Consider the following 24,064-nt stretch of genomic DNA (forward strand, 5'->3'; position numbering starts at 1 on the left):
CTTTTCTCCCCCCCCTCTCAGGATTCAGGGCAGAACATGGGGATGCAAATTAGAACTAAATGAAAAATGACAAAGCTACCTGAGGCATCCAGAGAACTGATAGCTTTCAAATGTGAGATTGATGGAATAAATCAGCAGCTGCTTCCCGTGGGTTACAGCTCTCGGTTCCAAAGCCCTACAAATGCCTGGCTTTGCTCTGAGCATTGCTATTTTAGAACCAAAGGCTTAAGTAACTCTTCCTGTGCTGCTGTTCAGCATTTTAATTATGTGAGGGGAGGTGAGACACCCATCCTGTTTAGATATACACCATGGAGAATATTTAGCATTTCTGTTGTCACCTAAATGTTATTTTAATGTTGGTCCCAAGGCTTCTTTGAGCCACTCTCCCCCTTCTGCTTATTTATTAACATCACATTGGAGGGAAAAAAATCCCCAAATATTTTGGGGAGGTTTTGGTTTTCATAAACCCAAGCTGTTTTTCATGCCTGTTTAAAAATTGAAATCAATATTTTACAGAAAGGCAGTCTTGCTTAAAAAGGAGGAATCTAAATAAACAGAATTACTCCACTGTAAAGTGATAGGCACTTAAGTATTACAAGATGTTTTGGCATCCCCAAAGTTTGAGCTGATGTTAAGTATTAAAGGGGTTTCCCACATTCAGCAAAACATTACAACAGTGGAATTCTTTTAACTGTATGAAATTTAAGGTTTCAGTGATGACAGGTTTCCAATAAATCATAGAAAAATAGAAATGTGCATTCTTGTGTTTTCTAAATACTTCACTGTGTATTAAATTCTTACCTTTAGAATTGGACAAACTAAAAAGAGTAACAGCACACCTTAGACACCCATTCAGAATTCCTGAATATTTCAGTGTTTGCTTCTATGGAATAAGAACACAAATGCTGCTTTTTCTTTTTTCTGACGGAGGAAGAACCTCAGTTATCCACAAAGCTATTCCTTGCTCTTTTAGCCTTTATTTTAAGTTCCCCAGAAATTTACAAAAAACAAGGCAAACAATTAAAGTTTCTGTCATTAAATCCCTTTGTCTCTTTACAAAATTCCAGGCAGATCACATAAACTAAAAAAGCCAATTTTGTATATTACCATTTGTCCTTGGAAAAAGCCTTTTTGGAAACTTTTCTGTTGAGAATGATGTCAAAAAAACCCTGGAAGTTGGCTCCCTGATCTGGCCTCCTTCCATTGGAACATCTAATGGCTGGGGGGGTGAAATGTCTTTTTTATTTTGCACATATCAACATCACAGTCCATTTCTCAAGGCAATAAAAAAAACAGAAAAGCTTAATATGACTCAGCCAACTGCAATTTAACCCTCAATAAAAGTCTATTTTTGGCAGAAGGTTCACCTTTCTTTAAAATTACTGTAACGACGAGTTAAAGCCATTTCCTGAATTTGCTTTGAATGCTGTTCATAATGAGGATTAAATTGTTTCATACCTGCAGCAAAGCTGTTTCTGCTCAGAGGGTTGGGATCCTTCAAGACTGATGATAAGCAGGCAAAGAACAGACAGAAAAGCCAATTTTCTCCTAGAATTCAAGCAAGACCTTGTCCATCTCCTTGAGTAACTTGTCTCTATTTTTCCAACCCGTGGCAGGAAATCTTCAGTTCTACAGCTGATGTCTCCACTCTTGATCTCCACATGCCTCATCCTCACCACAGAACTACTTGTGCATCCTTTTAGGATAAAAAAAAAATAAAAAAAAAAAGCACTTGCTTCCCTGAGTGCACAGCAAGGCACTGCACTTTATCACTTCCAGCCTCACAAATGGCTCAGGCCATTACAGAACAGCCTGCCAGGATAAAAAATCCAGGATACAATATTCATGTACTCTGTGAGACACGGCTACTCTTTATGGTGATCAACAGAGGCAAGGCAGACTTTCATTTCATTAAGAAACTGAGGATGAAGCAGCCTATAAACAAAATTCCTTCAGTGTAGCAGTTAAGTTTGAGCCATTTACAGCAGTACAACCCCTGAGGGCTGCCAAAAGCAGAAATTACCAGTTCAAGGCTGACCCAGGGGCACTGGGGAAACTGGCAAGGAATTCTGACAGGAGGAAGTTGTACAAACCTCTCACATCCCTCCTGGAGGCATAACATTGGTGTGGAAGAGTTTGAGATTAGGGTTTGCCCTGATTGACCATGGGTTCATGGAGCCCCTCTCTTGTCCCACACACACCCTGACATCTCACACCTCTGTTAACTCCCAAAATTCCCCCAGAACAGGGAACACCACAGCAGCAGATGGCTGCTGGCAAAGCACCTCCCCAACACTGAGCACAAGTCACCAGCAATTCCCACAAATATCTGTATTGATAAAGTGATAGAGAGAGGAAATAAATCCTGCTACTTCCTCAGCACTTTTTATTATTAGAATGATGTTCATTTAAAGACTCAGTGACAAATCCTGCCTGGTACATCATCACCTTATCAAAAACCTGTGACATGTGCAGAGAATGTTAAGTTATATTAAGTAAGCTGTTAACTTGACAAAATCCAGCCTGCTGCATTTGGCTGCCTAAGCTGCAGCAGGGATGGCACATTGTCAAGGGTGGGAAACACCCTCTCCTGCCTTGCCAGAGCTCCAGATCCTCAAAACTCAGCAAAAATCAAGTCAGGTGTCTCAGTCACATCACGAGCTCAGCCATCACACTCCACTCCAGACCCACGTACAGGCAGCAGATTTTGGGATGTGACTGCCACCCAACTGCAGGAAAGGAATGGGCACAGCCCTTGCAACTCCCTTCCCTGGACTGCACTGATCCACACACCAAAGAAAGGCTGGGCTGGATGGGTGTTAACAGGAAGGCAGCTCAAAAGCAAAACCTCAAAAGATGCCTCAAAGTGAGAGAGATTGAGAAAGGCAGGATTTACAACTTTTTGACTAGTAATCAAAAGGAGCACTGAGTTGTTCTGCACAGAAGGTGGAGATGTGACAGCACTGCCAGGGCACCATGTGGCCCCTGCCAAGGCAGTCACACATGGCACTGGTGCTTCCAGCCATCAGCAAAGGACTGGGAATAATAAAGGAATGCCAGAGGCAGATCTTTAAACACCTAAGGAGCACCTTAATGTCATTATTTGGGCATTTTCACTTGTGCTGCAGGAGGGCCAGTATAGAAACTCAGTGTTACCTCCAGCAATTAAAACAGCCCTCAAGAGCAGCTCTTTGAAGAACATCTCAGGGAATGAAGGCTCCAGCTAACAGCATGACAAGGCCGCTTCCTACTCTGTACCAGGATTCTTGGGAGGACATTACAGATCTCCTGTCAGCAGGATCCCACCATAACCTGTGATTCTGAGCATCAGTGGAAAAAGTGAAATCGATCGTTTGCCTCTTTACATCTCTGAGTGGTTACAGACACACACAGAGTTCATACAGCCTTGCTATCTGCAAAATCCAGGTAATTAGTCCTTTAATTTAGTCATCCACCTATCCCAGCTAATTAGATCAGCAAACAGACATACTCTGCTTGTTCATTGAAGGGGTTTTTAATGTGAAGAGAAACGGAAGCTTCTGACTAACCACGCGTGACTCTGAGCTACATTAAAATCACTGTATTTCAGCAGCTTCTGAGCTGTTCCCACCATCCTAAAAAAGTCTCCAGTCTTTCAACAGTCCATCCAATAAAGCTGATGTTGTACACCAGATATTCTGGAGGCATCTCTCAGCTGCAGCTGAAACCTGGCAGGATTCATCTTTTGCCCAAATTCCTGAGCCTTGCAGGAAAACAAGGCCAAAAAAGCACAAATAACCTCAGGTCTCGACAAGCAAAGCTTCTTCCACTGGTCTGACTCCCAACAGAAACATGATGATGATGTTTTTGACACAAGAGTCCCATCTGTGCACCACAAAACAACAACAAAAAGGAGGATGATGCCAAGTCTTCTCAAACAGTCACCCAAAATACAAAGAGAGAGCATACAGAAGCTTGATGCAAAATCCAGAAATAGTCCAGGGCAGTGCTTGGGCATCACTAAAGGTTTAAGGACTACTGGGGATTATGTGGCCAGCCACAAAGTGTCTCGTCAGAGGTCAGGACTGTTCCCTGCTGCAGGGAGGAGTGAGCAGCCTGTGAGCCCCTGGCAGAGGTTTGGTGATGTGACAGAAACCAGGACAGGGCAGAGCAGAGTCAGGTGGCCGAGCGCCGGCGGATCACGAACACTCCCCGCTGCAGCTGCCCCAGGTAGATCCTCATCTTGGTGCTGTCGCTGGTTTTCCTCACCCAGATCTGCAGGAGAGCAAAGGCAGAAAGAATGGGGCAGGGAGATGAATTAGGGGAGAAAAAGGGAAAACTCACAGCAAGCAGCACACAGACAAATTAACTCGGTGTCTTAGTGTCAGAGCTGAGCCCCTCAGGGGCACAGATCGATGAGGTTAATCCCCTCTCCCTCCCCACGGGAGGCATTTGCAACCTGAGTAGAAAATGAAACAAGGTGTCTAACTTCACCTCCTTAACTTCCTGCTCAAAACAGTCCTCGAGAAAAATGACTTTCAAGCACCATCAGGAAAGCAGGTTCCTCCTGCCACAGCTCACAACAGAGCCGTGGCACTGAGCTTTGCCTAATCAAGACTAAGTCTCTCTAGATCCACAGATGATAAAATTATCTATCCTGGGATTTGCCCAGACAAGTAACTATTAGTCAAATGAAAAGCTTATTCTGATTCTGTTCCACAAAGCATTTCCCACCATGTAGCACAGAAATTGTGTCTGGAGATAAAAGGGCCTCTCCTTTAAGCACCTGCATGGAAGGATTCACACCACGTGCCACAAGACAAATTGCTGCCACCAAGGCAGCCACTCCAGAGAGTTTTTGAAATCACCTTCAAGGTGTTTAGATCTAAAAACCTGTACTTTAAAAATCAAGTCTGAGCAATTTCCTCTGCATTATATCCTTCTGATGCATTTCAACATATTTAAATAAATACACTGAGTAAGAATTATCCACTCCTTAGTACTGCAGTATTTTAGGAGGGAAGTGCAATACTTCCTAATGCAATGGATTATAAAGTTATGATGGCCTGTGATTTACCCTAAACTTTTTTTTCTTCATATATTAGTTACAGGCCTGGCAAGTAAATTGATTTAACTCTATTATTTTAGTTATAAATTGACTTTATAAACAGGACCCCTTAGCATAAAATGAATTTAGTATTTGCCTGGATTTCTACTTCAATTATTTCTCCAGAGAAATTAAAATCAACATTCATTGATAATCATCTCCCAACTGCAACATTTCCAAGGATTTGGCATATTTTGCTTGCCAAAATAATTCAAAAATCCATAAACTTTGAGCAACTGTAGGAAACAAACATGTACAATTTTATATTCTACCACAGTAGGATGGAATGACATTTTAGCAAAACATTAGTTTTGCTAAATTACAATAATAACTTTTAACAAATTTTAATGCACCCATAAGCACACTACCACTGCTTTTATCTGAACAACAGAGTGCCACAACTGCCACTGCAAGGGAACAGCTGTGACACAAACAGATCCCACATGCAACTCATTCTGTGGAAAATAAAGTGTTTTCCCTTAGCTGCCACAACAAATTAAAGTTCCTTTATTGGCTGATTAAGGAGAAGTGCACTCAAATCTATTATTTCTTTCCCTGAAGTGTCTGGAATCTGCAAGCAAAAACCAAAGTGCTCCCTTTGCCCAAGTGCTGCAGGAGCTTGCAAAACACTGAATTATCCTTCAGAAACAAACCCAGTCTCTTCCCAGCTCAAAAAGAGATTTCTTAAGTCAGTTTTATCTTGGCTTCAGCTTCTTTTACACCCCAGACAGGTATCTATCTTCAGCCCTTACTAAACCCCTGTCTCTCCCCCCTCTGCTGCCAAATAAAAGCAGCCACAACCTCGTTGGCTCCCACAGAACTGATCACACAGCTGATCTTCGTGTTCTCTTTCGACTCCAGGTAAATAGCTTGGCTCTTGTGGTACCTGCAAAAAGAAAAAAAAAAAAAAAGGAAATGCACAAATCCATTATTGATAAAGCTGGACAGAGTAAATTTGAAGTCTGCCTTTTTTTCCACACCACTTTCTCTATTTTTGCAAGATAGAGGTGATCTGATCACACACACATCCTGCATTAATGATATTTGAAATGCAGGAGAGTCTTAACTGACATTCAACTCTGCACTGAAGGGTACTGAAAAACAGATTTCACAACTGCAAGGGGAGAGGCAGAGGCACAGCCCAGGGGAACAGTGACTGACAACACACCCAGCCTTCAAGGGTTAATCCAAGCAGCCTTTCCCATTCCAGACTCAGGATGGATTTCAGAAGGCAACTCCTTATTTTGCCTGACAAAATATGACAGAGCAAATCACAGATTCTCAAGCTGCTCCCCAATACAGAATTACCAGAGCACCACCACCACCAAAAGGGAATTACTCTCAATCAGTGCAGTCTGTGCATTGTTTAATGAGACCTCAATTTTCTAATGCTGTCCTATTGTGTGAAAATACCCAAAATGGTAACTAATGGGTAACTGACTCTGTAATGAGCTGTAAATATCTGCCATAAGGAGTCCATGACTAAACATATCCATTTTAGATCATATTTTAAGCTCTGTATTGTTCTTAATGCATTGTGTATAAAACAGAGACTTTGAAATTCCTAACTCTGAATTTGATTCTGTGGACTCCCCTCTTTCATAGCCCACATTTCTCCAAGTGCTGCAGTGTGCCAGCCCCAAACCTCCACTTTCTGTTCATTCTGCCTCATTCTCTTCCATAGGCAGAACTAATTACAGTGGAACAGGTGATTTGTAAGTAAATCATCTTAATCAAGCAAGCACCAAAATACTTTACAGCTATAAAAGCATGACTGTATTTCCACCTTTCTCCTAATCATGATTTTATCTGGGCAATCCAAGCTGCAGATTCTCTGCACAGATATTCCCTCAGTAGCCACCCAGTGCAACCCCCTGCAGTCTGACTGCCATTTAAAAAATGCAGGGATTTATTGAAACTTTACAGTTATTTCTACAATAACCATATTGTACATGTGGAAGTCTTCCAATGGTTTATTCCACAATCTCTTCCTACTGGAAAATTCAGCACTCAGAATTTTCACAGTGCTTGCCAGCAGCTGGAAAGTGTCAGCTTTGAGCCTTCCAAACAGACTCATTACCCTTGGGGTGGTGAGGGAATAAAAAATCCCCAAATCCTGCAACCTTTAAAACAATGGCTGGACACAGGTGTCTTTCTCCCTCATTTTGACAGAAACAATGTCAGTGGGTTCCAGGGCAATGCAAAGCAACAATGATCTGAGCCAAAAAATAAATCTCAGTTTAGCAAGTCCAGATGTCATTAAATGATACAGAGGAACTCAATAGGCTGCTGCAAACCCCAGGCCTCACTAAGATGAGACAACAATCTCAGTCCAGCAGTGCCCTACCATGCCATGCTGGGAGTACTTAAGCAAGAGTTTTGATCTTGATACAATCAGCAGGAGTGCAGGAGAAGCCAGGGCAAACAACAGCTCTCAAGTGTTGGCTGTGCCCAGACAAGGAAATATTTCCCCCACTTGCAATTTTTGATTAGCAGCGAATTCCAAAGCTGATAACACACACGTCAGAGGCTTCATTCAGCCCTTGGATTTCACACCATGAATGACTCTCCATCAGTAATGCTAATTGTACCCAGAAAAGGCAGAGAGCCAAGTCAGCAGTGTTTCACTGAAAAGCTGTCTCACCTGTCTCACACTCACAGAGACAAGGCAGCTGGAGGCACACTCTGGTGCATCAGCACCCTGGTCATGTCCTGTTACAGACATCTTTTATGAAAAATATTTCCTTAGGATTTTTCCTCCTGAGAAGCTGAGAGGCCTCAGGAACAAAGTGTAAACAATGATTATCTGCTGCTGTGGAATGCAACAGGTGCATCTGTGATTGGTCTCATGTGGTTATTTCTAATTAATGGCCAGTCACAGTCAGCCGGCTCAGACTCTGTCCAAGCCACAAACTTTTGTTATCATTCTTTCTTTTTCGATTCTTAGCCAGCCTTCTGATGAAGCCTTTTCTTCTACTCTTTTAGTATAGTTTTAATATAATATATATCAAAAAATACTAAATCAAGCCTTCTGAAACATGGAGTCAGATCCTCGTCTCCTCCCTCATCCTAAGACCCCTGTGAACACTATCACAATGTCCCACTCTTTTGCCCAATATATCCACAGAGGGACAGGACTGAGGAAATTACCTCAGATGAAAAATGCAGTGGGGTTTAAGTTGGCTTTCAAGAAAGCAGAGCCAAACAACTCTCACTGCTGCAGTAGTTAAAACACCAAGTGAGACAAGCAGAAATAATTCCATTTCCTGCTATGAAGTATTTTACTGAAAGGCCAAGATTTCCAACTGCAACTCTATCAGAAGATTGAAGGAAACCCCTCAGCATTATTGTATGCAGCAAAGCTAAGAGCACAAAGATGGCTGCTTTACAGTGAACTGTGGTTTAGGATTTGATGGGGAGCACAGAGCTCTGAGCATTAAATAACTGAGCCTAATTCCACATTCACCTGAAACACTCCACTCTGGAGATGTCTGAAATGTCTCTGCAAGACTTCAGGGGGTTCATTACTGGCATTAAACATTCCCTGTTTTCAGGTAATTGTCATGCAGGGCTGCATCAGGAAACAGAGAAAGTCATTCCTGGGCTGTCAGGTTTAGGATTTCTGTGCATGCCAGCATCCTTTATGCACCTTAGGAAGAATTACCCTCCCACTACCAACTCAGTTACTTCATTATTTTAAAACACCGGCTACTTTGCACAAGTACTATTACACTATTACTTATTATCAATCAAAAAAATCTAAGCAGGATTATTACAACCAAAAATATCTAAGATACTGATCTAAAAACAGTGTAAGAACAAGGCAGCCAGGAAAAACAACAGCTGGAATTCCTGACAGCAAGACCCCCATGACAGGTGAATTCAGCAAGGTGAAAATATCTGTTAAGTGCTTTATGCCACAGCCAGATACCCTTCAGAGAGAGCTGGTGCTTTGCTGAGGCTCTGGGCTCACTGAAGCTCTTCCAGGTTTAAATTTAATGAGAAGTTTTGAGCTTTACTGACAGATTACTTCAGATGCCTTTTTTTCCCTTTCTTTTTTTACTCATGAACACTTTTCAAGTACTCCATATGCTTCAAAATTCTAAGAAGAGTATATTCATCCAAATATATCCTGGGGACAGTCACTTTACACACACAAAAAATTATAAAAGCAAAAAAAACCTCTAAAAACCTTGATGAATCTGTGGAATAAGTAGCCTGTTCAGTTCCTATCTGCTTTACTCTTCATGAATGTTTAAACTGAGGGAGCAGCTTTTATGAGAACTGTGTAAACTGAACTCTCAACTAAACTTCAGGCAGAAAGAAAAACTGACCAACTGGCCAAGGGGATTGCTGTGTAAGAAAACCCAGCTGCACACCTACTTCTGTGATAAAATTACAGCCTCATCACTTGTTTTGAGCCACCAGAACACTGAAGTAGGCTACAAATAAGCAATGACTTTTTGAAAGCAAATTGTTTTCTGCTCAAGTTCAAGATTGCCCTCTTGATTATCCAGCTTTGCAAGTCTCATGGATTAAGTGTAAGATCTAAGTTTCCTCTGCAGAAATTTAATATTTTCCTTGTGTTTTGTGAGGCTTGTACAGCTGTATGGCCATAAAACTCAACAGAGATAAATCCAATCAGCAATTCTGAAGTTGCCTCTCCCAGGTGGGTTTGATCTTTAAAGGTTATTTGGATTTATTAGAAGCATCTTTCATCCTGAGCAGCTGCTGGATGACATTTCTTCTGCCACCTTGTGGAGTGCTGGGCACAAATCTGAAGCTCAGAAATGGGAGTGTTGCTGACAGCAAATCATGGAGTGTCTGTGTCCAAACTGGGCAGCTTCAGTCACATCCCACTGTGGCTGCTGCTGCCTCCCCTACTCTTATTAGGTTTGACTTCCTAAGTGCCACAGTGGGCCATGGACAAGATTCCAGTCTCCTTTTATTGGAGACACCAGTTATCTCTGAAAGCCTGCAGGGTGTGAACATTCCATCATCCCCTCTGCTTTGCTGGGCCCATGATGAGCTTGTGGAGGGAGCAGCAAACCTCTGCCCTAAAGCATTTTGTCCACCAATTCTTTGCTCAAAAAGCCATTTCTCTCTGCAGCCTCTGCCTCCTCACAACACAACACAACACAACACAGACTGATGGAAACAAAACCTCCTCAGGCCTCACCATCTCTTGTCATAGTAGAGTTTGCCATCTTCTATCCGAGCTTCAAATCTCTGTGCTGGAGACTCTGCTGGTGTTGCTGGGAGGTGCTCAGGAGAGGAGGGGGAGGCTGGGGACAGCACAGACACTCTGGTTAAAGATCAGCACATGCCCATCTCACAGCAGCACATCTGACTGCAAAACTGCAGTTAATAAGGTTGTGTGTGCAGAAATAGCAAGCAGAGAAAGCTGCAAACTCAAATATCCATCAGGAAAATATTATATATTGTGATGAGTAACTTGACCTCTGTTCTGAATTAAAATATTCACTGAAACACAGCATTTATGTGAAAAAACATTCATGGGTAAGGGATGGACAATATGTCCTTGATTTTGTTTTAGTTATAATCCACATTGAATTAGTTAAATTTGGTTAAAATTACTGAGGCAAGTTAGTCCCACTCTGTCTTGAAATAAAGTGTAGAGGCACATCTAGAGAGCTGAAGGCATAACACTGACCTTATGTTAAGGCACCTTAACATAAGGTCAATCCCTCAATGGAGCTGACAAACAGACAAGGTGCCCAGATGCACCTGAATATAATGGAAAACTTCTTTTTTCCAGCTGTTTCAGCCACCAAAGATGCTCATGCCTCCCTTCCCATTCCTGGCAAACATAAGCACCACACAAAGAGCAGCAATTATTGCATAGCCAAACATCTGCAGTACCATTCTCTGCTCAGAGCAGCCCCCCATGAACCAGTTCCACTGCATCTGTAACTCACCTGGTCTCTTGGGTGATTTAAGCTACATGGGAAGAGAAAAAAAGCAGTGTTAGGGATCTGACAGGAGCCACAGAAGCTGCACTGATAACTGCAGATATCTTACTTTCCACACTCTGTGTATTTCTATTTTAAATGCTCTGTTAAGTGGCCTAACACATAACCAGGGTGCTCTAAACAGCCAAAGGTGCAGATAATCAGTACAATGATCCAAAAGGCCAAAAAAACAACTTGAGAGCATTCAGACAACCCACTCCAAAGAGTCAAACCCATCTAACACACTATTTTTGAATGTGATACAACATTTCTCAGGGTACACAAAATACAGGAGCTAAATCATTAGAGAAACCTCAACAGCTGGCACAAAACCAATGTTCCACTACCATCCTCAAAATGCCTTAATGAGCAGCTTATATTCTAAGAAATTAGATAAGCCTTCAAGTGCTCAGCAAGAAAACAATATCAAACCCAGAAAAAATTATAAGCATGCACACTGCCCCCTATCCAGCTTGCTGAAATCTTTTTTGTCAGCAGGGAGAAAAAAAATTAATGAAAAAATCCTACCCCACACTAAGGCTTAAACCAAAGGCAGCCTGTGATCTCCCAAAAACACACTGACATCTGCTCAGCCATGAGGAAGAAACTCCTTAACACAGCTCATCCCTTGGTTCCCACACAAGGTAACATTTTTAGGTGACAGTCATTTAAATTAGGTTAATTAAACCTCAATGAAAAAGAGGAGATACCATCTTGCTAAATCTTTTCTTGTGCTACTTCAGAAACCCTACAGGGATGAAATAGTGCCATATCTCAAAAATGAACATTAAAGAGAGCTCTGTTCTCTTCAGGAGAAAGCATTTGCCTTCTCTTGAAAATGAAGAAATACAGTCAAGCAACAATCCCTACCTTATTCAGTGTTCTTAGGTCCTCCATTATTTGCTCATCAGTCAACAAGTAATTTAGCTGAGGTATCCAGAATTAAGGTTTCCATAAGCTCTTGACAAGCAAGGCTAAAAATTAAAGGTCAGTGACATTTCACTTGAGTAAATGTAAGCCAAAACGTTTCCAGGATTTTAATAAATGTCTTACTTGAGCTGTTTTTTTTGTCAGAGGAATTAATACAAGTCCATCCCCACCATCTTAGCAGCAGAGTGCAAAATCATTTTAACTTATTCAGACACAACCATCAATGAAAAACCTTGAGTGCACTGACATTTACTTCATGGAAGCATCAAGCACCAGCATTTTCAGTGGTTTTCATCTTTTATTTCTGTGGAGAAGAATCTGTGAGCTGAAACAAGACTCACTTCAGGTTTTCTACAATGAAGCTAAATCCCACCTAAACCTAGTTAAATAAAACTTTGTGTGATTGGAGATAAATAAGAGCCTACAATGCACCTGAAAAAAAACCCAAAACCTTTGAAAATAGAAATTAGTGTACTACAGTCTTATTAGAGCTTTGCTGTACTTTTGTTTCTTCATAAAAAGTATTTAGCCAAAAGTATTACAATAAAGTTAACAATTGCTGGGCTGCATTTCAAGGATTTTGGTTTTGATGGACTTTAATCCTCTCCCAGTGAGCAAAGGCAGAGATTTTCACTGTGTGGTTGCTGTATCATGCTCAATTAGCAGGTCATGTTCACTATGAAACTCATTTATTTTGGATGAGATAGGTGCACTAATAAATGACTTTTTTTTTCCTGAAAGAGTGAACAGAATCTCCAACCAGGAGGAGGTTAATTGAAACTGGAGATGCTCATGACCATCCTGCATGAACTCCAAAAGTTCAAGGTTTGATATTGCCTTCAGAAAATGAGAGTCACTCAGATAAGTTTTTTTAATCTAAGAAATACAGGTTTAGAATCTAATAAGAAACCCCTGCAAAGCAAATATCCTTGCCTTCCTCTCCAGGTGAATTTAATACACAAATAGAAAAAGTGCCTATCATCACAGAGGAGCTAAAAACATATTTCCAGAAGCCAAGGAACATTTTAATTTTGAGACATGCAGCAAGGCAGATCCTAAGGATTACACAGACATGTTTTTCTGTCTCTTGTGATCGTGAAAACAAGATGAATCTTCATCTTTTCTTATTCAAAGAACAAATCTAGCATCTTTGCTTTTGCTATGCATTTCTGGATTAGAGATCTGAAGCTTTTATCAGAAATGGAAAAACTATTTGCATATGACAAATATGATCTTTCTGGCAAATGCCTTGTCACGTCTTGAAATGAGAAAAGCTCTGGCTCATGTAAAAAGCCATTTACTATCTATGGAATCAATTATCTCAGCATATATATATATATATATATATATATATATATATATCTAATGTTCTTTTAAAGTTTTTCTTTTGTGAAATAAATTGCCTGTAGAATTCAACTTTTTTTGTCAGTGAGAACAGTTTAATCTCATGATACTGTAAGGATTAAATTAGGATACCAAAGGATCTCTAACATATATATATATATATATATATATATATATATATATATATATATATATATATATATATATATTGAATTGTAGAACTGCTGGTATTGCTTTAGCACACATTACACATGACAATTGTATTTATTTCCCAGGTTAAAATCTGATCCTGGCATTTCATTTCCTTTTCCTTGCTGTACAAAACAGCTAAGGTGTGGGTAGCACAGGGGCTGCAAAGCCAGCAGTGACTCCAGGAAAGGATATCAGGGGCAGGTTTCCTCCTCTTGTCTGGGATGGGAACTGGATCATTTGGTCTCCGTCTCAGTTTCCTCGTCATAATGGGCTTCACTTCCATTGAATCTGCAGGGAAATGAAGTTGGAAAGCTGATAAGACCAGAGAGAAAGGAGTGAGAAGCAGCAGCTTTCTATACAAAGCACAGGGAAAATAATCTTTCCTCTTTCATTCAGCAAATTGGATTTTTTTTTTTTTTTTTTTGGTGTGTGTGTGTGTGTGTGTGTGCATGCAAGTGCTGACAGTGAATCCAGGTTCTCTCCCATCAGGTCACTGTTCAGTGCTGCACTGCCATGGTTACAGCTGCTCCAGGTACTGATAAGCAGCACAATGATGCTACAAGGATTCAAGGCAAGTCCCTTTCATGCTCACCATATCTGCTGGGGAACAGATTTAAAAGGCCAAGCTCATGGAGTTCTTTCCCAGCCCAACTCAGATCATTAATAGCATGTACAACATCAGCTACAAATCAATTGCTCTCTCATCTTCAAGGCAGAAAAACAGCTTTGTCAAAAGATTAGAGGAAATTTCTGCATTGAAGACTGATACAAGTCTGCTGGAGTGATTTCAAACAAACAGTATTTAAATTCAGATTACCTAAGAATGATTAATGAAATGAGCCTAATTAATAATACACAGAGCAGCAGCTGACAGGAAGTAAACTGCAGCATATGCACTGGGGAAAAAGAAAGTCTGTTAAAAACCTAAACGCCAGTCTCATCACCAAGTAATTATCTGAACTTATTTTGTCCAAATGCCTACAGGTAACCTTTACTGAACAACTGCACTAAACTCTCACAACTCATTCCTTAATTCATCAAGGTATGTTGAACTGGCAGTCAAAAGACCACACCATAAATGCCAAACATCATCCCACCTCCCTTTCTCTGAGCTGAGATTTACTGGCTCATCTCTAAGCACCCTTGAATCACCCTCTGGGAAGCATTTCCATCTGGGGAGCCCCTTTGGCTCCCACTAGACACAAAAACCTTGAGCAGCTCTGCCTGTGCCAAATACACCAAATTCCTTCTCTGCTCATCTCAAGGGTGAACAAGGATGACCATGAGACCAGATTTCATAAATAAATAAAAGTTACCAGGGAAACAGCATAACTCAAGATGCTTTCCAGTCCACATCAGCCCTAAGAGTTTATATTAAGCCAAGAGCACCATTTAATATACCAAAACAGGGTTTAATTCTCACTTCTGAGTATTAACTACATTATTAGTGAATATAAAACCTGTAAATACTATGCAAGAAATATAGGAAGGGTGTAATTCATGGACAGGCCTCAGCAACCAAATCACACTACCAGTCCATAAAGTGAGGGAGCTGCTCCCAAAGAACATCAAACCTTTTGGTTCAGCACCACAGGAACAGAATTCTGCAGGAATAATTAACCCCTGACTGAGCTGCCCTGTGTCCACCACCACCACAGAGCACTGCAAGGCACCAGGGGTGTAGGGGGATATAAGATGACAAAGGATAGTGTAGAAAGTAATCTTAGCCCTAAGGAGCTGCAGCTGGGCCAATTATCAAAGATTAGGAACAGGCCTGACTCTACAGGCCAGAGCTGTAAGCAATGAGAAGAAGATGCTATAACAGAGTGGGGTGGCTGGGTGAGAAGGGAACTGGAGTCAGTTGGTGCTTTGTGAAGAAGAGTCAGTGCTCTGAGGAGCTGCCCACGATAAACACCAAGGTGTGAAACTTTTGTGATAAGGAGACAACAATATGGAACCCCTGCAATGACAACACAAGGGTACCAACTGTCTCAAAAAAATCTGTCCATTTAATATAAATTTTTTAGAGCCTGGACACAAATGTAACCCACAATCTTTGTTTTCTGGCTTTAAGCAGCAGGTTTCAACCTTTATTGTTTGGCTTTCTTCAACTGCTTGACCACCCACTCCTGCAGCAAGGAAAGGACACAGCTTTAAAAGCTTCCATTATTGATTAGGCCAATATTGTGACATATCTCAACAGTTTTATTGCTGCATCAGGGAACCAAAGCAGCCTCTCTCCCTGCATATCAGCAAGGCCATCATCCCCTCTGCTGCTCCACTGGCACTGCTTGATTCCCCTGTTAACAATTCACTGAATTTGGAGCTGCTTTCTCCATTCAAAGGCCATCAATTCGTGCTCTGCCCCTCTTGGCATTTCCCACCAGCTGTGTAAACCAGCACTGACATCTTCACAGCTCTTTTCCTAAGCAGCAGGAGCAGAGTGGCTAACACAAATGACAGGTGCTTATCATCTTTACCTCCTGTTAATTCCATGGTTAGCTTTTCATTCTCAATCATCTTCTTCTTCTCTTCCAACTCTGCTATCAGATTTTCCTTAAGCTCAATTTTCTTATCTTCAAACTCCTTTGCTGCTGCTTTCTTTTCCTTCACATAATTTTTCTCCACCTGATCTGTCTAATGCAAAACCCAAGGAGCAAGAAGGTTAATTAAGGACTCAAGTTAATTATATCACAACAGCTTTTCAAATGCTTTATTGATCAGCTTTTCAGTTCACAACTGGCCCAAGTTCTAAAGATTATCAATATTCACAATCTACAGAAAAACACCCAAATACCATTTAGTGCTATAATATTGGCAAAAGAATGAGTTGTAAAAAGACATTTCAATGCTGCACAACAAATCAAGTCCCTAGAAGAGAGCTCTGCTGATTTATAATCAGCACTCATCAATTTAAAAACCCCTTTTTGACCAGCCCAATGCACAGCCAGATACAAGAGCCCAACAGCAAATATTTAATTCTATTTTAAAAACAAAGTGCAGAAGTTACTTGAGGTAATACCAGCAGTAAGCTCTACTACATCTCAAGTGCAACAAGGCAGCCAGAGGAAGAAAATTTCTTTAAACCTTCTGGGAAAACAAGCCCAAATACTGGCTGATGAAACAAGATTTATGCCTCTTCCATCTAATTAATGCATATTTTTGATAAATTAAGAGTACTTACTTCCAGCTGCAGGAACAGTTCTGAAACACAAGAAAGACTTAATTTATTACCTTCAAAGCTGTACCAAATTACTTCCTTAACGTTTTAAGCCATTGAATATTGCAGCCAAGACAGGCAGTGAAGCAAATAATTCATGTACCTATCCAATCTCTACTCTGACTTCACAGCTTTATGCTGAAAATAAAGTGACTATGAAAAAGTCCCACAAAAATACACTGTTACAGATTGTCACCTCAAAAAGCTTCCACTATTCCACACTATTCAGTTCAGGCTGTAGTAGCAACACTCTACTACTCTGTTATTTAAAAAAAAAATTAAGAACAGTAATAGATATACACCAAATATAAGAATGCTGTAATAAAAATCAAACTTGCTGTAATAAAAATCAAACTTTCTATTTGCAAAGCATGAAAGCAGCATTATGTAGATAATCAAATGCAGGTAAATGGAAACTGTTGGTTTAACAAACCTCAGCTTGGCAAGGACAAACATAAAAGAGCTATATTCCTGTAGTACAAGGCAGCTGGATTTTTTACTCATGAAATTCCAAGTGATCATCACCTGCCCTCCTGTGGAAGAACTCTGCTGCTGCAGCACTGCTCGTGGCCAGCCAGAAATACCAGTTTGCACTGGGCCTTAATTGTATCAGAACAGCCCAGGCCTGTCAGGATGCAGCTCTAGTGCATATGAAAGGTCTTTTTGGAGGTGTTTTCCACCCTAAATCATTAGTGAAATTCATCTCAGGAGACAGGTTCCTGACAACAAGAAGTTGTTCAAACCACTTCAGCTCCTCAAGTAAATCCTTTACCTTTCCCAGGCACTTTCAGAAATACAGAACTGTTTGTTTTTGCTAAAGGAGAAGCAGCTGCATTTCCTATATCCACACAATGCCTTCTGTAAAAGGCCCTGATTCAATATCCAAGGTGAGAACTACTGGAAAGGGAAAAGGAAAGAGAGAGGGAAAGCACCTGGGTCTGATTCCCAAGCCATTCCTCTGTAGCAACATAACAAAACCACCCAGAAGGACAAGCACTGGGCACTTGAAAAATTAACTTTGCTCCTTGAAACAGAGCAGTGCCCAAAGCCCAGGCAGCCAAAGGCTTCAGCTGGGGCCACCAAACAACAAAGCAAAGTGGGACACTGTGGGATAGAAAAAAGGGAATAATCTTTTTATTTGTGCTGCTTCACACAAATGAAGGCTAAAACTGTTTATCAGGCAGCAAACAATGCTGATCAAGGAAAGAAAATCATCAAGGCAGAGCCTGTCATGTTTGGTGTACTCTGGGAGCCCCAGCAAGTTCCTCTTCTTTAAAGGACAGAATTACCTGTTTTTTTACTTCAGTGTTATACAAAACACACATTTAAGTTATTTGCAGTGTCTTAGAAATTCCACTCACCTGCATTTCTTATCCTTTCTTTGTACTGCTGGTCCAGCTTCTTCATCCTTTTCTGATATTCCTGAAGAGTACCTAGTGGAAATAAATTGTAGATTCCCATTGTATTTCTTTCCCCCAGTATTAAATATCCTCAAGGAGTCAGGCACCACTCAAAGCACATTCCCTGCTTTTGTAAAAAGTGGATTACTCCTTTTAAGGAGTGTTTTAGCAGAGAGGCTTAACTACAAATGGAGTTAATATGGAGAAAAGATGGGAAGCAGGTGACATTTTTAATCCTGCAGCACAGCTGAGAGCCAACATGCAGTGAAAGATGCTGCTCCCATCCTTTGAAAAGTGCTGAAAATAAAAAACCAAAGCTACTTTTCTAAGCTTACCTTCTTGCAGCTGCTGTAACTGCCTCTTCAGAGATGCCAGTTTGTCCTGATACATCCTGCAAGCACAGCAGGAAACTTTAAACGCCAAGCACTCATTGTTTATTGCACCATCTCTTGAGGTTACATGTTTACACAGAATCAAAAACTTCTCAGAACTTCAGGAAACAAGTGAGCTGCAAACTTAAAGAATTTTATTCCCATGAAAGGTTCTCATTCTGTCTTAAAAATTGGTTTAAAATTTGGATAAAATACAATTTTTTTTGTTGCTGTTGTATCCTAAAATAAAATTTAGATCTACAAACATCAGAAACTTTACAGCAGAATTATTCTTGCACTATGCCAAGTTTTATTAGCTGTGTACTAGCTGCCCAACATTATTTTAAAAACCCACTGAAGTCTACTCCTGGTGCTGCTGCAAGCCTGCATTTCTTTTACCTCACACCTGTGGTTTAACACTGGCCAAGTCTTCCTGACCTGTATAAAAAACAGGTCTCTGCCAGTAAGCAAGAACTCAAAATATTGCAAATTCTCCTACACACCATGGGCAGACTGTTTCAAGTCTCCCAAAAGTCCATTTCTGGTTCAGGACTAGAATTCAATTGTTTAAGGCATTTGGATAGGATTTTACTTTTCTTTAGCTTATCTAAAGCAGAACCTTTATTTTATTTGAAGGATTTATCTGCAGCAGGATCCATTTGCAGCAGATCCCAGAACTCATAATTATTTCTTTGCCTAAAACAGCAGCAGCCCTTAATTTCTTGAATTTATATAGAACAGAGAAAGTAACTGGGGAGAACAGAAATAAAAGTGTATGGACTCACGAGCTGTTCCACTGGGGTAAGGACTTAAAACTCCCAATCTTGGCACAAAACTTTGCCAAATTTTATGCAATAAACACCCCTAAACCCACAAATAGATAGAACATCACCTTATTTGTATTTGGAATGGGTTACTTACTGTTCTTTCATTTCTACAAAGTCCTCCTCCTCGTGCTTTGCCAGGTCTGTTTCACTGGCATCCTCAGTGTCTAAACAAGGCAAAAAACAACTTGCTTAAATTGACAAAGTATTTAAAAAAGAAAAACCAAACTCAGTAGTAAATTATTTAAAAACAAGGAAACAGGCACACAAAAAAGAAATCCCCAAACCTCAGACAATTTAGCATCAAAGACAACCTGAGAGATGAATTCAGGGGGGAAATGAAACATCTCATGTTCCTGCAACTGTGAGTTTTGCATGAACAGCTTCAACCTCAGCCTGGGAATTTCTTCTCATTTAAGATGAGGGGCTCTACATTAATACTCACACACAGGTGAGACACAAACAGCCTGAAGACTCTGAAAGACATTTCACAAACCTGTTACTGGAGTTCCCACCCACTCAGTGCTGCTCAGGTTGACCACAAAGCTCTCAGCAAAGGGAGCAGTTACTGCCTGGGACCTGAGCTTCTCACCTATACTTCACTTAGTACTGCAGCATTCAGATACCAGCACTGCCATAGAGATAGCTGCACTTTATAAACAGCATAAACTGTAAATAAAGTCAATCACTTTATTGCCAGTTTGCTGCTAAGACTTTTCAGGCTTTTATTTGTAACACGTGGGGAGCCAAGAATCCATTACCTTGCCAAAGAGGGGCAAGTGCCTCCAGACTTTACAGGGTACAGCTGAGAAACCTAAACCACAGCTAATTCACTACACATGGCTGGGAAGCCCAGCCCCTTAAATCAAACCTTAGATTTTTCTTAAACTACAAACAGTTTAAACTTAAGATAAAATTTAAAGCACCAAAGATAAACCAAGAAGGTTTTTAACTGCAAGAAATGTACTTCAATGTATGGGCCAGCACAAAGGATTTCCATACTCTGTTAGGAAATCCTTTGTGGATTTCTGACCACTGACCCTGTCTCCCTCTGCATGTTTAATACGCTTAATATTATCTCATCTGTAACCAGAGGGGATGGGGACTCGGCTGCCAGTAACAGGCACCGTCCAAGAGTCCTCCTACACCCCCCTTATCTATCGCTTTATGCCCTCTGCACTCTTGGCTACCTTGGGTTTTTGCTTAATTTCCTCTTCTCCTTCCCTCTCTGGTTCTTGTGCTGTCACATCCTCCTCCCCTACTATACTTTTTCTAATTCTGTCCTTCGCCGTTCACACCACGGAGTCAGAACCCATACCCCGGATGTCTCCGCTGTTTTCCCTCTGCTGTCGCACCCAGTCCCTGCCCAGCGCTCCCCGTGTCCCACTGTCCCTGCTCCCCTGGGAAGCCACGGCTCCGCCTGTCCAGCGGCTTCTCTGCTTCACTGTTCCTCGGGAGCCGCTGCCCCCTGACAGCACCGTGTTTCCCTCGGCTGCTCTCGCAGCCCGAGCCCCTGAAGCCCCAGCCCTTCCCCAAACACCTCAGAATGGAGCGCTCCCCTCACACCCCCCGGGAGAGCCCCCGCTCCATCCCCCCGTCCCCGGGCACCGGCCCGCCCCCTCCCCACACACCCTCATCGGAGTCGCGGGCCCGGGCGCTCCGCTCGCCGTCCTCCTCCTCGGCGCTCTCCAGTTCCTCCTCCTCGTAGTAGTCGGGCGCGGGGGCCATGGCGGGGGCGGGCGGCCCCGGCGGGGCTGAGGGCGGCGCGGACACGAGCCCGGCCGCGCTCATGGCCGCGGGCGGGACGGGACGGAGCGGCCGCCGCTCGGCAACCGCGGCGGGAACCGCGGCCGCGCTTCCGCTTCCGGGCGGCGCCGGGGCCGCCGCGCCCCCGCCCGGCCAGCGCGGGCCCTGCGGGTCTGAGGGTTGCGGGTTCGAGTCCCGGTCCCGTCCGGTGCGTGGCACGGGTCTGGGCTGTGCTGGCGGTAGCGTTTAACTCCTCGGCGGCTTGCAGCCACCTGCGCTCCTGTTCGTGGGACGGGCTCTGCTCAGAGGTGCCAAGAGATAGGACAAGAGCAACGGGCAGAAACATGCACAAGGAGTTCCACCTAGAGATGAGGAAGAGCTTCTTCACTGTGCAGTGACCGAGCAGCAGAACACAGACCAAAGAGGGTGTGGAGTGTCCCTCTCTGGGGATATTCCAATCCTGTGCCTCGTGCTCTGGGATGACCCTGCCGGAGCTGATGATCCCACTGTGATTCCTTCCAACCTGGCCCATTCAGTGATACACACAGCAGTCCCTTGCTCAGTGGAGGATGGACTCGTTAGGACACTCGCACTCTATAGAATTTATTTATTATATTTTAATAGAGAAATTACTTCCACGTTCCTCCCGGCAGAGCCCCGCCACAGAGAGCCCTGTGATCTCACCCAGGTGATTCAGGTGCCTCGTGCCGATGAACAGCAGCTTTGGTAGGACACGTGCCTCACATCTGCCAGGTACTGCTTATTCTCCTGACTGGGCACTGCCACAAAATTAAAGATCAAGACACATGTTCTGTGTTGAGTCCTATGCAGGGTCCCACTACCATCTGAAAATGCCTCACAGTGGCATTTTTGAGTAAATATCTCATGTATCTTATTTCTGCAGCTCTAATTCGCCTGGGAACGACTAATTAATCTCATCACCTCCAGCACAGCCACACTAATCGCTCACCTTCAGCTGCGAGGTGCATTCCTCACATGCACAGCTTATTGACTCACAGAGGCACTACAAACACCTCAGCGAGGGGAAGAAAATGGGTTTGATCTGAAGCTCCGAGCTCCAGAACCTGCAGCGCCTCTCCCAACCCGCCGAGCCGGGTGCTCAGCGCCCAGAGCAGCAGCAGGTCGGTCACAGCGTGTTCTCAACGGGGCAGCGATAACGCAGCGCAGCCACTCGGCTTTCCTGCCGATCACCCCAAAGGTCTGTTTGCCCAGACTGACAATTTTTAACTCGGAACACCCATGCCAAATATGCTCCATGCCTTTCCTTAAGTCAATATTGCCTCTAACATGGGACGGGGCTGAGGCACGGCCAAAAGCCAGCACCACCCCCGAGCAGCTCCCAGAACTTCTGGGAGCGTTTTTGTCCCGGGGGAGAGACCCCACCAGAGCTGCCCACCACCACTCCTTTCCCAAGGCATGCTGTGGGTTATCAGCACGTTGGAAACCCCTCCTTTCCCTTCTCCGCACTCAGGCAGCGCGGCTGGCACGGCTGCCCGCGGCCCCGGGGTGAACAGGAAAGGGCGGGGTGGCGGTGCCACATCGCATGAGCTCCTGGTGCCCATGGCTCTGTGCTCTCCCCGCGCTCACACCTGCCTGGAGCTCCTAAAGCACTCCCAAAGCCATCCAGACACTCTGCTAAAAATAGAAACGGGACTGCGGGACTCAAGAACTAACCAGAGCCCCCTCGGAGCTTTACAAACACCAGCGTTTCCCCTTTCTCCCCCATTTCCTGTCTGTATCTGTTCCATCTGTCCGCACACTCGGCTCACAGGCTCCCCTGCCAGCTGGCTTTGTGCTGCTGGGGACACCAAACCAGTTCTGAGTGTGCCTGAGCCTCAGCAGCCCTCCCCAGGATGGTCTGCCCTGCCTCGCTGCTGCCTCAGCACGTCCTGCTCGGAGCTGAGTGCCCTCCCAGCACAGCTCTTCCACATCGGGCAGGTGCCGGCACCAGCACAGGGCACAGGAACCCCCTGAGCAGGAGCCAGTGGGTAAAAAAACTGCAAACTGCAAAACTTTAGCTCTTTCTGTGGTCAAAACCGGGATCTCAAAGCTGCGGCTCCCTCCGTGCTAATTCCTCCTGTTTAATAGGAGCCTGCTGGAGACACCCTCTGCTGTCATCTCTCAGGCATTCAGTGGGAACACGAGGGAGGAGGCTCAGCTTTAAGGAATGCCATGTTTCCCTTACAAACGCAGAAACTTAACTGTCTCCGCCCCAAGGAGCTGTCAGGGAAAGTGTAAAGCTCCCCGTCGAGCTGTTGTTGTTGGCTCCTGCTTCTATCGGAGATGTTCTCCTCACAACTCCCTCAGTGCTTTGTACTCGCTCAGTTTGGGGAGGGATCTCTGCCTCCTGCTTGCTCAGCACCAGCTTTTCACAGGGCTGCTGACAGATGGGTCGTGCTCACTCCGCTCTTCTTTCCACTCGTAAGAAAGAGGGGGAAAAAAAGGGTTCTGGAGCTCAGCTTATAAACAGGAAACTCATTGTGTGAAATTACTCAACTACACTGAGAAGAGCTGTATTGTACCTTGGCCTCTGAGCACAGGACACACCAACACCCCTCATCGGGGACTCAGGGCTCTCAGGTTTCTGTACCTGTGGTTTCACACAGCTCTCTGAGGATGGTTCTAGAAGCCCAAGAAGGGGAACAGCTGTCAGGAGCGAGTTGGCAGAATGAGGCTGCATGAAGTACTGGCAGATAAAGCTCTGCTCCTTCAGTTTTATTTAGAAAAATGAAGTAATTAACCCTGCCTGTCAAATAAGTCTCTACAACTAAGAAGTGTAAAGGTTCAGAGGCCACCAAGTGTGGCAGAAACAGCATGAACACACCTTACCCTGCCTCTGCTCTGAGCAATTCCTAGCAGAGCTCTCAACCCCTGCTACAGCTCCTTTTCCTGTGGGGCTTTGCTGCCAAATCCCAGCTGCTTCTTTTGGTACAGGGGCCTATTCCTGCCACAGGACAC

The 24,064-nt window shown here is 43.3% G+C and overlaps 1 protein-coding gene across 1 annotated transcript; it reads right to left on the reverse strand.

Annotated features, from left to right (window-relative positions):
• Positions 1 to 1,014: 1,014 nt before the first annotated feature.
• On the reverse strand, positions 1,015 to 21,178 carry SUDS3 (SDS3 homolog, SIN3A corepressor complex component). The gene is made up of 12 exons (XM_058816539.1): positions 20,971 to 21,178; positions 19,437 to 19,506; positions 18,480 to 18,535; positions 18,106 to 18,177; positions 16,709 to 16,728; positions 16,005 to 16,161; positions 13,717 to 13,812; positions 11,929 to 11,990; positions 11,026 to 11,047; positions 10,266 to 10,371; positions 5,888 to 5,972; positions 1,015 to 4,254 (listed from the first exon to the last, which is right to left on the reverse strand). The coding sequence occupies exons 1-12, from the start codon at positions 21,128 to 21,130 to the stop codon at positions 4,156 to 4,158; spliced, it is 1,005 nt and encodes a 334-aa protein (XP_058672522.1). The 5' UTR covers positions 21,131 to 21,178; the 3' UTR covers positions 1,015 to 4,155.
• Between the last annotated feature and the right edge of the window lie 2,886 nt (positions 21,179 to 24,064).

Source organism: Ammospiza caudacuta, chromosome 18 (assembly GCF_027887145.1).
Source record: "Ammospiza caudacuta isolate bAmmCau1 chromosome 18, bAmmCau1.pri, whole genome shotgun sequence".
Taxonomy (NCBI): Eukaryota; Metazoa; Chordata; class Aves; order Passeriformes; family Passerellidae; genus Ammospiza; species Ammospiza caudacuta.